This window comes from Phoenix dactylifera, chromosome 3, assembly GCF_009389715.1.
Source record: "Phoenix dactylifera cultivar Barhee BC4 chromosome 3, palm_55x_up_171113_PBpolish2nd_filt_p, whole genome shotgun sequence".
Classification (NCBI taxonomy): domain Eukaryota; kingdom Viridiplantae; phylum Streptophyta; class Magnoliopsida; order Arecales; family Arecaceae; genus Phoenix; species Phoenix dactylifera.
The window spans coordinates 13,184,943-13,201,021 of NC_052394.1; the positions used below are offsets into that span (position 1 = coordinate 13,184,943).

Below are 16,079 nucleotides of genomic sequence, written 5' to 3' on the forward strand. Positions count from 1 at the left end.
AAACAGGGGGCCACTCTAGCCAACTGAGGTGCAATGTTATAGGCAAGGCCAAATAATTTTCCAAGGAAATGGAAGAATACAAAGGCCAAAATTTCCTTCTAGAATCAATGGATACAGCTAGATTACAATCTATGGGGTTTAATATTACATGGTAATAGTAATTGTAATTGCATTTATGACTTCATTGGAAATCTTACAAATGCCGATCATGTTCTCTGCACTCTGCTGCATTGGCTTCACTGCAGCGCCAAAAACCAACCCAGAGAATGAAAACGAAACCATACTCAAACATCCGAGTTATTGAAGGCCTCTTCATTACCAGGTATATTTATCATCTCTGAAAAGCTTTCGCATCCATAATTTTTCTAACCCCAGAATTATCAAATGCCAACATTGGTCATGTAGCATCTATCACTGCCATTTTAATGACACAAAAGAATGATAACCAAGCAGGGATTTACAAACAGATATTTCCAGAATATAGTGGGACTAACATAAAAAAGAAAAAAAAAATGAACTAGGAAACATGAATGAATCGACCACGATGGCTTCAGCCTTGCATTTCACAGGCCTCATGAAGGTGCACTTGGATGGATATGTTCCACCATATAGCAAGTGGTTCCAATTCTCTGTTGACTAAAACATTCTTTCAGCATTGAAGGTGCACTCTTGATGTTTTTTTTTTATCAGCATTATCCACAGTAGTCACAGCTTCATCTGAATAAGAATTGCTCTTCACATGATAGCAGGGCACCTCCACCAGCTTTAGAAGAACCTGCTTCCAATTTTAGTTTGGACTTCCAAGCTAGCTGACATGAATATGTGGCAACTGAGGAGGATCAGGAGATATCCTATTAGCCCAAAAATTTACAAGCTTGACACAATAATGTTCCCCAGCCCAAACCACTGTTTTCATGTCTGTAATCATGAGCAAAGTGATCAGTCCGGAAAAGAAGATCAGAAATATAGAATAGCAAGATAAATGAATTCTAAATCTCAAATTCTTTCGGTATACCTTGTAATAGTGACATGGGCAATAACGATATCATACAAATTATTCTGTCATGGCCAAGCATATTGTTTCGAAGAGGGAACTCATCTAAGTTGCGAAAAAATTTAATGGATTCAAGCAACGCTTTTGCTACTTCAGCATGCTCACCAGTGGCACTAGAGATGCTTTTAAGAGCTTTCTCCAGACCGCAGGTTATCCATGCTTCAGCACACTTCTCCAAGCAAGCTTGTACTTTGCATGAGACCCCCTGATTTGTTAAAAACCAAGGCTTATAATATTTCATAGAGGCTCTTAAAATTTCAGAGGCTCTATAAATCTCCCCAAGGGCAAGAAAATATTGATTTCCTGCAAGACATGCAGTATTTTCAGGACTGAGAATGTAGCATCAAAAAAAAAAAACAAAGTTACAAAAATATTTGGTTTCAACAAATTGAGTTAAAAAGAAAAAGAATTTCTAAATAAGTAAAACAAATAACATGAATCTGTACCTTGAGACAATATTTGTTGGCAGACATTCGCACCAAGTGATTCTGCCCAAATCATGGCTCCGTGCTGCAACTCTTGAGCACAAACTAAAGCCATACTAGACCAAACACTAATATAAGCATGCTGTTCCTCTCTGGATGCTAATTGCAAGATATGCAGTATTGAGTTGGAATGCTCAAAAAGTTTAACTGCTGAACCTAAATCTTTCTCTGCCTGCATTAACCTAAACAAGTTAGCACAGACACAACTAATAGAACCTAGGAGATCTGATATACATTCATTATACAACTAGTTATTTTATTTATAACTATAATGAATCCTTCAATTTTCATTGTCTCTCTGGATAAAACTTAACAGTTATGGAAGAATTTGTCAGATTAATTCTACAATATACTCATAACACAATGAAAATAAGTAATAATGGGTACTTTCCTATCATCTCCACAGAAAAACTGCACATGATTATCCAACATACCTTATTAGCGAAACTAAATATTTGAACCTCATCAATCAATTTTTTAGAAGATCTGAATGACTGTTTCAGGAATAGAGGTAACAAAATCTTTGATCAAGGAGCCCTCCACAAAAAGACAACTGTAGCACACTGTTGATGCCCACAAAATCCTTTCATTTTTTTGTTTCCATATAATAAACGGCATCCCAAAGACTCACAGAAAGAAGTTATAAGCATCAGAGTTCTGCTTCTTTAGTTCATGGATGTTCAGTATTCTTTGTTCAACATTGCAATTAATCAGGACCAGAGCAAGGTGAATGTAGTGCTGAAGAAACTATGGAGTGCTAAGTCATCAAAGTTTATTCAGATAAACATAGACACAACCATCAAACCTGTCCTGTCTATCTATACTTTGTGTTATGAATTCTCATAGGCATGACCATCAAATCCATTCGTCATGTGCTTAGAAGTGAACAATAATATTGAAAGTAACATACCAGAAATGGAAGGGTACATACTGATAGTATTTTTTCTGACAAGCGATATTCTTGCTCAAGAGCTTTGAACCGTGGTTCTCCTATGACTTTAATCAGTTGACTAACACACACATCTTTTGATGGGTGTTTCTTAATGTAGGCATCTTCCACAACTATAGCTTCTCCTAACTTCTTATAAGCTTCCTGAAAATGGGAAATAAAAGAAAGAAGAGCTGCATTTATGTCTCAAAAAGTATAAGATGAAATTAATAAGCACTGTCAAGAACAGCAAATTCATATGAATGACCGATAACAGTGTTGTTCATGGAGAAATTAAAAGGTCTTGGTTAGGAATTAGAAAATAATGAAAAGCATATTTTTAAATAAAAAATAACAGCTAATGTATGTAAGCAAGATTCAGAGCAATAAAGCAATAAATGATACACAGGATATATGTAGAATCTAGTTCATACACATGGTTCTGTAAATAATTCATGGTTCTAGATCAAGGTTTCAAACAACCATCACAACAGTTACACAGGCCTTTTGTTACATTACACATGGGAATTCATATAATGGCAACTATCTAGCTGTACTTCTGTTAAAATGGCCATTATGTCATGCAACAAATGGCCATGAGAATAATATTTTTAAGTTCAAATATCTGGGTTAGCTTAGCTGAAAAGAAAATAATTTTTTTGCTTGACAAATAGTGGTTTAAGCAAATAACTTGCTATTTTCCCATCATTTGCCATTATTTTCCATTGAAACAGCTAATAATGGCAATTATAACAGCCAAATTTTTATTCCAAAATGTCCAACCCAGGCTTAACTGGGTTTATAACAGGCATTACTTCAGTCATGACAGGAATGATTTCAGATGGGACCATTGCTCGGGGATGTTGGTACTTGTTATTTAAACCATGTTCCAGATAGACATTTCATCTCAACGTCCGATAGCTATGGGTTGCGAAACCTTAAAATTTAGCTGTGGGACATTTTGTATACAAATCATGGATGCCTAATCTAAACAGAGACAAGTACAGTTACACTGTTCATACAAGAATATGGTCATCATGTGAATAAATTGATCATCATGCACATATATTGCTCACTGAAGAAATTGATCACCATCAACTCATATTAAGATGATAATACTTAATTCATGTAGGTTCATGGTGATTTGTGATATACAGTATTAGGATGCAATGAAGTACCTAGAAAACCTACCAAGGTGTAAAAACTCATGGAGAAGTTGGTTGACTCTGTTAACTAGCTTATTCCATGAGATAATGATGGGGAGAAAGCTGAAATAATTGGATAAGTATTCTGCTTTCACTTATTAGAAATATAGGTGGTAAGCAAAATTTTGCCAACTATCATGAATTTGAAGATAGAACCCGAAATATGAAATTAAGCGATAGGGAAGTAGCAAGATGTGAACCGATATGGCAACAAATACTAGGGATGAGTTGATTCAACCTTATCCAAGAAGTTTGACAACCATGGAAGTTATTTGTTTGTTTAAGCTGACTGGGAGTTTGGAAGTAAATGATAAGCACCATAAGAGCTGATATGTGAAATTTCAAGACGTACCAATGGGATGTGGTTGGTTTAGTATCGGCGTGTAGGGCATGTACAATGGTTACTACAAGGACCATATATAGCTATGCAAAGATTGACAATTTTCCACTGTGGACCTCCAATGCTCAGCATTGTACCTACCTTCTGCACATATTTCATTTTATATATGACATGTAAATATTTTATTTAACTTATAAAAAGGTAATATTATTGAGTTTGAAATTGGATTACAATAGATTTTATAGGATGACTGTTTATTCAGTTCATTAGAGTAATATTTGGAAAAGGGACTTTTTTTCAGAAAATGTGATAAAATAGCTGTTTGTCACTTGGGAAAACAAGGGAACTTGGAAAATTATTTTTCATACAGACTATAGATAATATGAACCTTCTGCATCACCAAAAACTACTAAAAGGTTTGCAGCTTATTATATCCAAATTTCAATCCTTGCAAAGGTATTCTAGAGGCCCCTGAAAGTTTTTACTTCCTTCACACCGAAGCTTCTTTATTTGTCTGCATACTAATTGACCACCTAAATCAGTAAACTTCAAGGAGTATATGAAAATTCAACTTAATGGGGTGATAGAAATAAGGCTATAGGCCCCATTAAAAGATCAATCACTAAGACATGAGTTATTGTGATCTCTTTAACCCCAATGTATAATAATATAATATAAATAAAAAGAAAGACAGGACACTGTTCTTGCAGCAACATAAGGCAGATGATAGAACTTACCTGGATTTCCCCATTGATTGTCATTGCTTTAGCTTGGTCACCAGAGAGAGCAGCAACCTTTTGAGCTTTCTAACATCAAAAATATTTCACATACTAAGCACAGCAAAAAATTATTGAAAAAATTATCAGTTAACATGCACTAACCTTGAGATCATCGAGGGCATGAACTGCTAAGAATAATGCTGCTGCTTCTAATCTATGGTAGAGATCTAGAAAAATGTTGTGCGTCAACTCAGCAGAATTTAATTGATCTGTTTGGACTGAAGAATTCTGATCACTGACTATTGTTTCTGTAGCCTTCTGGAATTCCCAATCAATTTCATCAAAGTCATCATTACCATTCGTACTGACAGAATGTAAGCATTCAGATGAGCTTTGTACATTTTCTCTGGGATTTTGTGGGAGCTGATCATTTTCCAGATCAGCCTTTTTGTACAACTTTAAGATACTATCATCAAAACCAACAATTGAATTATAACTCGAATCCTTGATTTCATTTCCCACATAGCTAGGGTCACAAAGGAACCCATTATCATCCTTCTTGTGTCCATTTGTGTAAGCTGTTGCAGGCCAGTCGCCAATATTATTCTCCCACAAGATAGTGCCCTGTAAACACAAAATTTATCAGATTTGTCTCCTACAGATTTATTTATATACTAGTTTTTTCAAGTAATATTCAGTACTCAGATAAAATGTCAACATTAAAGTAGAAATGCAGTTCAGCATTACTTAAGCAACATAACGAATTTACTAATGGACAGTATTTAGCAGACTGGTGGAAGGAAACAATAAAATTAATACTAGGGATCACGTTTGTAGTGGTGAACATTGACAAGAAATGAAAAGCATATATCACCATCATGAATATTATAGCATCAAACTATATACAAGATATTTTAAATTGTCCCAGCAAAAATTTGACTTTCCTACTAAAAGTACCATAATCAGATGACAGAATGCAGACATTGTCGCTGCATAAATTATTCACCCAAAACAAACATGTTTGTATAAGAAAATCTTCTCTTGGATCTATCAGCTATCTTCGGAGTTTGACAATCTTATAAAGCCACCATAGTTTATATAACTATTACTTCACCATAGTGTCTATAGTTATTACTTTGCTTTACATGTCATGGGGAAAGAACTAATTTTTTCCCTTTAAACAACTTCATTTCATTGCACGAAAAACTTTGAAAATGTAAAAGCAAAATTGAAAACAGGCTATAACTGAATTGTTTTATGAGTTGATTCTAAGTATATTAAGGATCAGATCTGTGGTATGCATTCCACCCCCTTGTCCATTATCTGTTAGTTTTACAACAGGAGAGAAGACACTGTAGTGATTCCATAATTTATGCAACAATAGAGCCTTTGTTTCTTCTTCAGAGGTTGCATCAGGAAATATTTGTGGTACCAGCATTTAAGAGGTTCCTAGTAGTTCTCATGGACATGGATTTCATTGACATGACCATGGCAATTATGTAGACAATGGGTGAGGATCCATGCTGCCATATACCATCAAGTTGGTCATGCCTGGGAAACAAGCCAAAACTTTGATGTTGATTAAGCTGGATAATAGCTCATTAAGTAACCACCCTTTCTATGACTTTTGACCAAGAAGAGAGTGACAAAGAGAAGTAAATTCCAGCAACAGTACCAAACCTTCCACTCGCAAAGTAACACTTGATACTTGTTTATGGTACAGCTAATCTTCTAGCTCCGCATCTAAAGTCATCTTTCCCTTTTCAGATAAAATTCTCTTTGTAAGACATGACTGTGTAAGGCCCAACTCTTTACAATTAACAACTTCCCTATCTAGCTCTAACAAATATACAACTGTTTTAGCTCTTGGTTCAACATCAGGTGCAGTTTTCATATTTGATGGCCAAATCACTTCAGCATTGGTGGAAGCCCTCCAAACTCTCTTATAAACCATCGCCTCCCCTTAAGCAAATTGGCTATCCTGAAAGACAAATACGTGAACATACTTTCTCAGCCAATGCTGTATCTTTTGCATTATCCTAAATCTCCATTAATTGCATGATGCTAAGTGCAGTCACATCTATTGGAATTGTAGATATAGGCATAGGCACCTTTTAAGCACGAGAGGACCATTTTCTCATCTTCATCAATCTAACATCAAAAATCAAATGCATTAAACCTTTGCACATACACATCAACTATCAGGTTGCTTTGCCAAATAAAAACCAGATGACTGGGCATTAGCCCAATGACTAGATGACAAGATGGCATCTGTTTCTTTTTCAGTTGAATTTCTATCTCAGATATCCTCAATCACATTACCTGATCTTCCACTCGGTGTTTCAAAATGCAATTGCATTATGTGGGCAGTCAAGAGACCATATAGTGCAAACCAAGTGTGCAGGTTGTATACGAGGGTACATATGCAGTTAACATTTCTTAATTGCTAAAATAAATAAAATCCATTAAAAAAATAAAAAATAAGGGCAGCAATATTTTTTTTGATAAATAGTAACAAAATTAATTACAATAACACCTGATGGTTGAGTATTGATATAACAAAATCTGTATTTGCCATGCAAAACTACATGCAACCTAACCATCAATCTTAAACAAATTCCATTAAAAAAAACATGTAAGAGGGGGAGGCATATTGTATGTGCAGCCACAGAATATTAAGCAGGCTGCATATGCAGCTACACAATGCTAAGTGCACTACCTTTTTTCGGTTCATTTGCAGTCTAATCATATACAATAAGTATATATAGGTAATATATAAGGTTAGGGGACTGCATTAGTCATAGCAATTCATGACTTGTTCTGCTAATGTGAGATGAACCCAACATGTAATAAGAAGGTTTAAGTTTGACATAAACGGTTTCAAGTTGTCAACAAGTCAACGTAACTAGACCCGTATATTAAATAGTTCGTAGGAAGCAAGGATACTTCAAATCATATGCCATGTCCGTATCGGATATCCATACTCGATGGATACGTCTTGAATACACACCCAATACTTAAGTATCTTATTTTCCAAAATTTAAGAAACACTGGATACTTCCTAGATATACTTTAGATGCTTCCCCAATACCTCCAAAAATGAAGGAGAGGGTCAATTTTATAGTCTATTGAGAGTATAGATTATGATGTATGGAATAATGACTGATGATGAGCTTGTAAACGTTAATGCTACGTTATTGAGAATAGACTATATTGTTTTGATAGCCTACCATGCTTTATGATGCTTATTTTATATACATGCATACATAGGTGTCTATGTATGTATGCATGTATATATGTATAAAAACAAACGCATACATATATATATATATGTATGTGTGTGTATATAAATATTGACTTATCTCAGCTGCAGTGTTCTACATTTTTCAATATTTATCGTATCAATGTATCCGAATTGTACCGTATCATATATAGTTCCACTCCAAGTTTAAAGTTTTGACCCATTCAACCCGTTTAATCATGGGGTAAGGTCAAGTGAATATGTTTACAACCCATTTATGACCTGATCATAATCATTACTTGTGTCCAGTTTGGCTAAGAGGTCACTACAGAGCAAGGTCCGCCGTACCGGTCCCGGTCGGCGTACCGGTGGCCGGCCGGACCGGTACGGTACCGGTCCGGTACGTACCGGCTGGTACCGGTCCCGTACCGGCCGGTACGCGGTGGTTTCAAAAACCACAGCGCGCGGCGCTGTGGTTCTTAAAAAAAAAAATCGTACCGGTGCGAACCGGCCGGTTCGCACCGGTACGAGGCCGGTACCGGCCGGTACGGGCCCGAACCGGCCGGTACGCACCCGTACCGGCCGGTTCGGATAAAAAACCGAGAAATACCGGTTTTTTATCCGTTCCGGTACCGGTCCACGGCCGGACCGGTACGTACCGGCCCGTACCGGCCGGTACGGCATTCCATGCTACAGAGCATATTTGACTTGACTTGTTTACCAAACGGGTTATGCGGGTCAAGTTGGGTTATCCATTTATTCAATGGCTCAAGTTCAGGTTCAATTTTGTACCTGTTTAATCAACAGATCAAGTTCAGGTTGGTAATTATTCTCTATTACTAGTGTCTCTATTTGACTGAGACCAACTTTACTCGACCCATGGCCATCTATAGACTGCATCAACATATGCAACCACATGCACCACAATTTCAACTGTTTTAATTTTCAAAAATCATAGGCTATTTTCCTTTAGTTTTATCTTGCAAAATATAACCACCTTTGGCCCATCATGTCATGCTTTTAAGAGTGATCTCAGGGCTTCCAATCCATTCTATGGATCGAACTCCAAGATGAAATTAACAACATTGATCAGAACCTCATCATAATATTTATTACTTAATTTATCATGCACCTAGTAACTATCGTGCTCAAAGACATATTAGACCTAGGGCTATCACTAAGACCAGCAGACCCATACCTGATCAAGACTAGATTCAGGCCCATACACCTAGGTCGAGTTTGGCTCCAAAGATAAACCCGTATAATTTTTTGGTCCAGGTCCAGATCTAGTTCTACTAAAAATTTACCTGACCTACACCTAATCAGACCGATCATACATATGCTAGTGTACAAGTTTGATTTTCATGGGCCCTACCCGACCTAGACCAAAACCCTGTGGCCATACTCGATTGCTTACCCAGTATATAAGATAAATTTTACACATACCCCTTATAAGGCTTATGAATTATAATCTGAATTTATGTCATCATTGATTAGTGAATAATTTGAATATCATGAAAAAATTGAGCTTTCCAAATAACGGTACTCGTTTAAGACATTGTCCTGGTCCAACACAACCCAGACCCAAGCATGGTCCAACCCAATTATTGGATTGGTAGGGTATGGAATCAAAGGCGGACCTGAACTTCCCACAAGTAGGGTCTGCGTTAGGTGATGTCTAGACCTGACAAAAGAAACTCCTTCAGTGATTAGACATTGTCACAGAAAGTTTCTCATTAATTGTTATCTGATGTTGCACGTGCTGCTTGTTGGATTGATGGTGCAAAAGACCATTAATGCATTGGTACAAAGGTGAGTTCAATTGCTCTAAGAACATCCTCTTGATGAGTCCCCATCACAACACTCTTTTTTAACATGATTAACAAGTCACAAGGATCTCTATCTTTTTTAAATACCAAGTTTCCTGATCTTGTAAGCTCTAGACCATCGTGCAAGTATCAAAAATATGGTTCATGGATTATCATCCAAGCCGAAGATCATGTTATACCAATTGAAGGTCCAAACCATGTGACTTAGTATAAGAGCAAAAACATGATAGTGATCTATGGATGAAACTAGCAGGTAGAACTTCATCAAAAGAAATTGTTAAAACTATGTGCCCATGCCATAGAGAATTTAAACGATCGGATGGAAGGGTTAGACGAATTACAGATTCTAAGACTATATAAAAAAAGAAGTGCAACAAAAATGGAATAAGTAAGACAACAAATGAGATAATCTTGGCAGAGTAATCATCACTAATAGATCTAAGAGCATCGCAAGGTCTCAATGAGTCTTCACCTCCCTTTTTTTCTCCTTGTTTTGGGGGAGAAGGGGGAAATAGAAAAGGCTTGTAGGCAATATGCTACAAAATAGGGGGGAATCTTCCCACAAAATATTCCTAACCCCACAAATGCAAATGAAAGTGGGATTTGAGACCTAGATTCTGATACAACCATCAAGGGACTTTAACTAGCTCAATAAGCTGGCCCCTTCTAAGTCTTCACCTTACACAACTGGACCACGAAAATCTATATGTACCATCTATTAGCAACATACCACATCGCAAAACCTCCTTTCTAATTGATTCCTCTATTAGAAACCTTGATAAAAGTCATCCACTGATTCAACACTTGCACATCCTTCACTTATATAACAACTAAAGAAGTTAGAATTTGACTACCCTTTGCTTGATTCATTTGAGTATATTCATTTAAAAGTTGGCTTTTTTTTAACATGGGCAAAATAGATCCAAATTTCTTGTAAAATATTTAATTGATTAAAATAATTAAAAAAAAAAACACTAAAGGTTGGGCCACCTTTAACTCAAATAGAAGAGATCCAAACTTCTAAATCAAATCTTTACATGAACTTCAAAAATAGGCCATTCAGCTGATCATGATTTAGTCTTGATCCTTCACTAAAGCTTTCTTTCTTGTTCTTCTTTCCATGAATCCGAATTCTGAAGACCTTTGCTGCATTACTCATATAGATACTCATAAGTAGCAAAGGTGGAAGATCAAAAAAAATTATATGCACATTTGTCAATGACTATTTTCACATAAACTACAAGAATGAGTACTATAATAACCAACATACTTCTTTTGTTTCATGATCAGCAACTAGCATATGAGCAAGGCCATAATAATGCCTATTAGTGATAAAGAATCGCATAATAAAAGTAGTAAAAAAAAAAGAAGTGAGAGTGGTGCGGTTGCTGGAATGGAGACTAAAAACAATACATGGAATGGAAGTGCGCTAAAAGTAATTCTACTACAATTAATGCATCAGATACAGTATCCTCTAATTTTGCAGCTCAGAAGACGTGCATATTGCAGAAGAGATAAGATCAGCATCCATACGAAGGGCAGGTAAGTGGGGATTACTAAAGTAAAACTATGATGGAAATGATGCTGCCAACCTGAGTTCCGTTGTTGGTTGCAAGCAATTCCGCTTCAGCATCTGAATTCTTCTGTTCTTCATGGAGGCCAAATAGAAATATATTTGTCAGACTGCGTTTTGTGTGAAATACCAATAAATAGCTTGAAAGACAAGAAGAACATCACCTGTTGTCCCGAAACAGCTGTTTCAACTTTACTTCTGGAAAATGCATCCTGCACTTCCCATCTATCTTCTTCATTATTCTCCAGATTGTGAAGCAACCCATTTCCATTCTCCACATCTTTGGTTTGCTCGTACGCATCTGAGCTCGAATCCATATAAGGAACAGCACCAGAATCAAAGTTCCACCCGTTTGTAAATCCATCATGCTGGGAAAATATATGACTCAGATCTTGCTCGCCGTTGTTAACACTAAGCAGACCAGTGGTTCTCCAATGATCTCCCGACCCATTATCCACAACCTTCAAAGAAAAATTATCAAATTTTTGACCATATCATACGCATGCAATTAGCTTCGTTTGTGAGCATTAAGAGCATAAACAACAAAGTACATTCATGGGCCAAAAGCAAAACAAACTCTACTCAAAAGGCAGATTCATGGGCATTGCAAGTGACCTATCCATGAAAGAACCAATTAAAGGGAGAACAAGAGGAGTCTAATTCCCACCTCGATTCCGTTACCATTTGCCGCTGCTTTCTTATCAAGCCCAGAGATCTCAGAATCCTTTTCTTCTTTCTGTTCAAAAGAAAAGAAGCACCTTTAGCACAAAAGCAAAAAATCCATCAGCCCGCACCACCATCGAACACCTGGCATCACCTTAACCTCCGAGTCCGGCGAGGAGGCATCCTTGAATTCCCAGCTACTCTCGTCGAAGCCATCATCCCCATCGACCGGATCAGATCCAACCTTCGCCTCCTCATAGCCGACACCACCAACGGTTCCCGCCTGGCCATAAAGATTCGCAATCAGATCCTTTAATCCCACATCCGCACCCGATCCAATCTCATTCTTCGCTGGACTCTTCAAAGAAGAAGACGAGAACCCGCTGCCAAAGAGGGTTGGGGGATCCAAGGTGTCGGGTTCCTCCACGTCCTCTTCTCCGAATATAGAGAGCGGAATCGCTCCCCTGACCTTCTCCCAAGCCTTGCCAGCGTCGGCCGCGTCCTGAGGCGCGGCGATCGGGGCGGCATCGGGGAAGCGATCGAAGGGGAGCGGTGGGTTCTGGGAGGAGGCATGGGATCCGGGCGAGCCGACGACGAAGTCGCCCCAGTCGTCGTCCTCCGGCAGCGGCGGGGGGGCGGGGTCAGGGAAGAGAGAGGGCAGAGCCGGGGAAGGGGCGGCGAAGGATGACGAGGACGAGGAGGCGGCGACTTTGAAGTCGCCGAAGCCGTCGTCGCCGTCGTCGCCGAAGAAGAGGAGCTCCGGCATCGCGAGCAATAGCGGGACGGAGAACAAAGCGGACGAGCGAGAGAGAGGGGGTGACGGGCTTTCTTTTTTCGTTGGGGGGCGAGGTGGAATCCACTACCCACAGTCGGTGTATAAATATAGACAAAAGAATATGTTGACGCAAAATCTAGAAAATATTCTCTTTTTGGAATCTAAACGCAAGCATACTTGTTGGTGGGGCCACCTATTAGAACCGTTACCTTCCCGAAAAAGTAATTCGTGAGGAATCTTTGTTGTTATAGAGTTTTTCGGTGTACCCTCATTTTTCGAGCGTATTTGGGGACGTTAGGTCCGGGCTGGTACTGGGCCCCATGCGATCTGCTGGAAATGAGTTGTGATGTGGGGTGGAAGGAGGTATGGGACAATCATTGGCATCAGGGCGATCAAACGCATCAAAAATCGGTGCGTGCGAGTGAAAATTATGATTTGGCACCTGCAATGCGCATCCAATTGCAATGCAGTACAACTTTTAGTCTCTGGAGCTCTCTGACATCTGATTTAAGTTTCAAATTTTATTTAATTCTCTGTTTGCCGCTGTACAATATTATATTCCAATATGTACATATTTACAAATAATTATGTATATACAAATATAAGTGTGTATTAAAATAAAATAACTATATATAAGAAAAATATAATTGTATACAATAACTATTATAAATGAATGAAAATCTCGTATAAGTATATCTAGAACGAAAAATTAAATGATAATGGTTAAGAGACCGTGTTAAAGTCCAGTCAAAAAAAAGTTGTGACGCTAACAAAGACGGATGATAGAATTTAATTCATAGCATTCATCTTATCACTATTGAGGATGTGAGTGGAGTGGTAATACTACCTACCATCTTTGACAATAGTGGCCAATATAATATACAATGACAATAACTAGTGTCAAGATAGTTAATGAGGGTTATTTATAAATATCATATTGTAATGCTTATAAAAAAAAATTATCGACACATCAGTCAATCTAATTTTATCTTAATTATCTTTGATTTACTTTTACTTTATTCTAAATTTAAATTACCAGTAAAAGTAGTTGTAACATAAATTTATCTTATCATTACCCTGGGTATATACAATCTAACTCTACCTATCTTCCTTCGAATGGTAATGTGATGGTAGTGAAATTTCTTCAAGGTCAAGGCACCTAGACCTAAGCTACTCTTCTTATCCTTCCTTTGATTATCCTCTTTTTGGAGGAGAAGGAAAGGGTGATGACATGACGTGATGGAGGATAGAGCTTGAGACCACAACCTTCTTTCCGATCTAGTTAATCAATCAATGGTAGTTGAAATGCAGGATCGCTAAAACAACTATAATGGAGTCGATGGTGGTGTGAAGGCGGTGGAGCTTCGCATTGGGTTGATGAGGAGGGTAGCAACCTTCATTTAGATGGTGATGCTAGCATGGTGCAAGAGAAAAAAAGAAGGTGGAAGAGAAAGTAGGGAAATAGTAAATTTATATAGACAAATCAAAATCCTAATAAGAGTCCGTATAAAATAAAATACCAGAGTTCACATAAAATTTTAATTCTAGGGTTCACATAATTCTAGTTTTAGAGTCAACATAAAAATAAAATTTTTTAATTTCTATATTTGTGCCTCAAAAAAGTACACCTAATTTTTTTATTAATGAACAATCCTCCATTAGAGATAGGGAGAGTGAAATTAGAAATTAAATAGAAATTTTGCAAGGGCAGTCGGAGAAAGAGAGCGAGATGACAATAAGAGGATGACAAGAATTGTCTTCTTTTTATCTCTTTTGAGAAGTGGAGAGAATTTCTATCCTCTCTTCTCACTGTCTCTTTCTCTTTCTTGCTTAGTTAAGTAAATAGATTAGTGAAGGTTTACAAGAAAATGTATAGGATAATAAAATTGGTTTAAAATTTTAAGCTACAAAAAGACAATAAAAATGTGACATTTATTGTCCATGTCATTTATTTGTTCTCATGCTCACAAACATAGGCATCATGAAAAAATAATTTTCCTAAAAAAATTTTAGTTTATGCTAAAACACATATTTGATCAATATAAATTTGGGCTTATGCACCCATTTTCAGGTTCCAAAGTGCATTTTTTATTTTATTATTGAAATGTTTTAGAGAGCCTCCTGAACATGTTTACAAATATACAATTTTATATCCTCCAGAACATGTTTACAAATATACAATTTGTTGAACCCTTGTATCTATATTATTTTTTCTCCTATATATATATATATATATATATATATATATATATATATATATGTGTATATGCATTGATGAATCTAACGCAGGTTCTATACGATGTTTTCATTATAGATGTTCTAGCAATTATTAAGTATGCTACATGATCATTAATAGCTTATTTGCTTATTCTTGCTTTGCACTATAGTTGAAAATGATGGATTTTTACTTTAAATAATTTTAAATATTTAAATCTTCAATTCCTTTGTTGGAGTCTAATTTGACTTTATCCGAATCAAAATTAGTTTTCAATTTGCAAATTTTAATTAGAGTAAACCTATTTTCTTAGCAAGCTAAGTTAGTTTGGGTTTGTTCTAAAAGGAGTTTGAGTTAAGACACGATTTTGTAGGCTAGTCTTACATCATTGAATCCTTTCTTTTCTATTTCTTATAAGACAAATTGGTTCTGCTCTAATAGTTTGTAAAGACTTATCCATCCTAATTAGGACATGAATTTATAGTTTCAAATTTTTGGAATAAATTAGGAACAAAACATGAGATCTAGATATACACAATCAATTTTTCATATCTAATATAAATAATTGTCATAAACTTATTCATAATAAGATTACTAAAGCAATACTAGTAATGATAAAATACTTTAATATTTTAAAGCAATATAAAGAGTCACGTGGAATGAATTTTGGCTAGACTTTGCTCACAATAAGGCATCAAAGTATAATTGATCATGGTAGTAGGTTTATACATTAGTTCTTTAGCAAAGTAGCTATAGAATAGTGCACATAAAAACCTAATTATATCCACCTCTGCAGAGAAAAAATTGCCAACATTTATTTGTTGAGGCCAAAAAGGTCAGAAAAAATTAACTCCAAGGGTTTCTTTTATATGGAAAGAAAACTTCTTTGCAATATGCATGAAAATCAAACATCATCAAGATGGCTATCCAAATAAATGTAGATTCTTTTTATCATTATATTATCATCATCCATTAATAGTTATAACATTATAGTTACCTTAGGCTTTTTTATTCTATTTTTCTCATCATATTATCTATAATGTAGAAGGGTT

The 16,079-nt window shown here is 36.5% G+C and overlaps 1 protein-coding gene across 2 annotated transcripts; it reads right to left on the reverse strand.

Annotated features, from left to right (window-relative positions):
- Positions 1–29: 29 nt before the first annotated feature.
- LOC103708018 lies at positions 30–12,881 on the reverse strand. 2 transcript variants are annotated; one of them, XM_008792771.4, is made up of 10 exons: positions 12,192–12,881; positions 12,042–12,110; positions 11,539–11,835; positions 11,394–11,444; positions 4,894–5,355; positions 4,750–4,818; positions 2,471–2,632; positions 1,501–1,711; positions 1,016–1,357; positions 30–918 (listed from the first exon to the last, which is right to left on the reverse strand). In XM_008792771.4, exons 1-10 carry the CDS (start codon positions 12,801–12,803, stop codon positions 806–808), a joined length of 2,388 nt encoding a protein of 795 aa, XP_008790993.1. In that variant the 5' UTR covers positions 12,804–12,881; the 3' UTR covers positions 30–805. The 2 variants fall into 2 exon arrangements, with proteins under 2 accessions (XP_008790993.1, XP_038980581.1); XM_039124653.1 differs by having other exon boundaries at positions 2,450–2,632.
- Between the last annotated feature and the right edge of the window lie 3,198 nt (positions 12,882–16,079).

Coding starts and splice junctions, on each gene's coding strand:
- LOC103708018 (XM_039124653.1), bottom strand. CDS start 12,803: ATGCCGGAGCTCCTCTTCTTCGGCGACGACGGCGACGACGGCTTCGGC. Junction 1,712..2,449: donor TATGTACCCTTCCATTTCTG/GTATGTTACTTT, acceptor AGGTTAATGCAG/GCAGAGAAAGATTTAGGTTC. Junction 919..1,015: donor GCCCATGTCACTATTACAAG/GTATACCGAAAG, acceptor TCATGATTACAG/ACATGAAAACAGTGGTTTGG.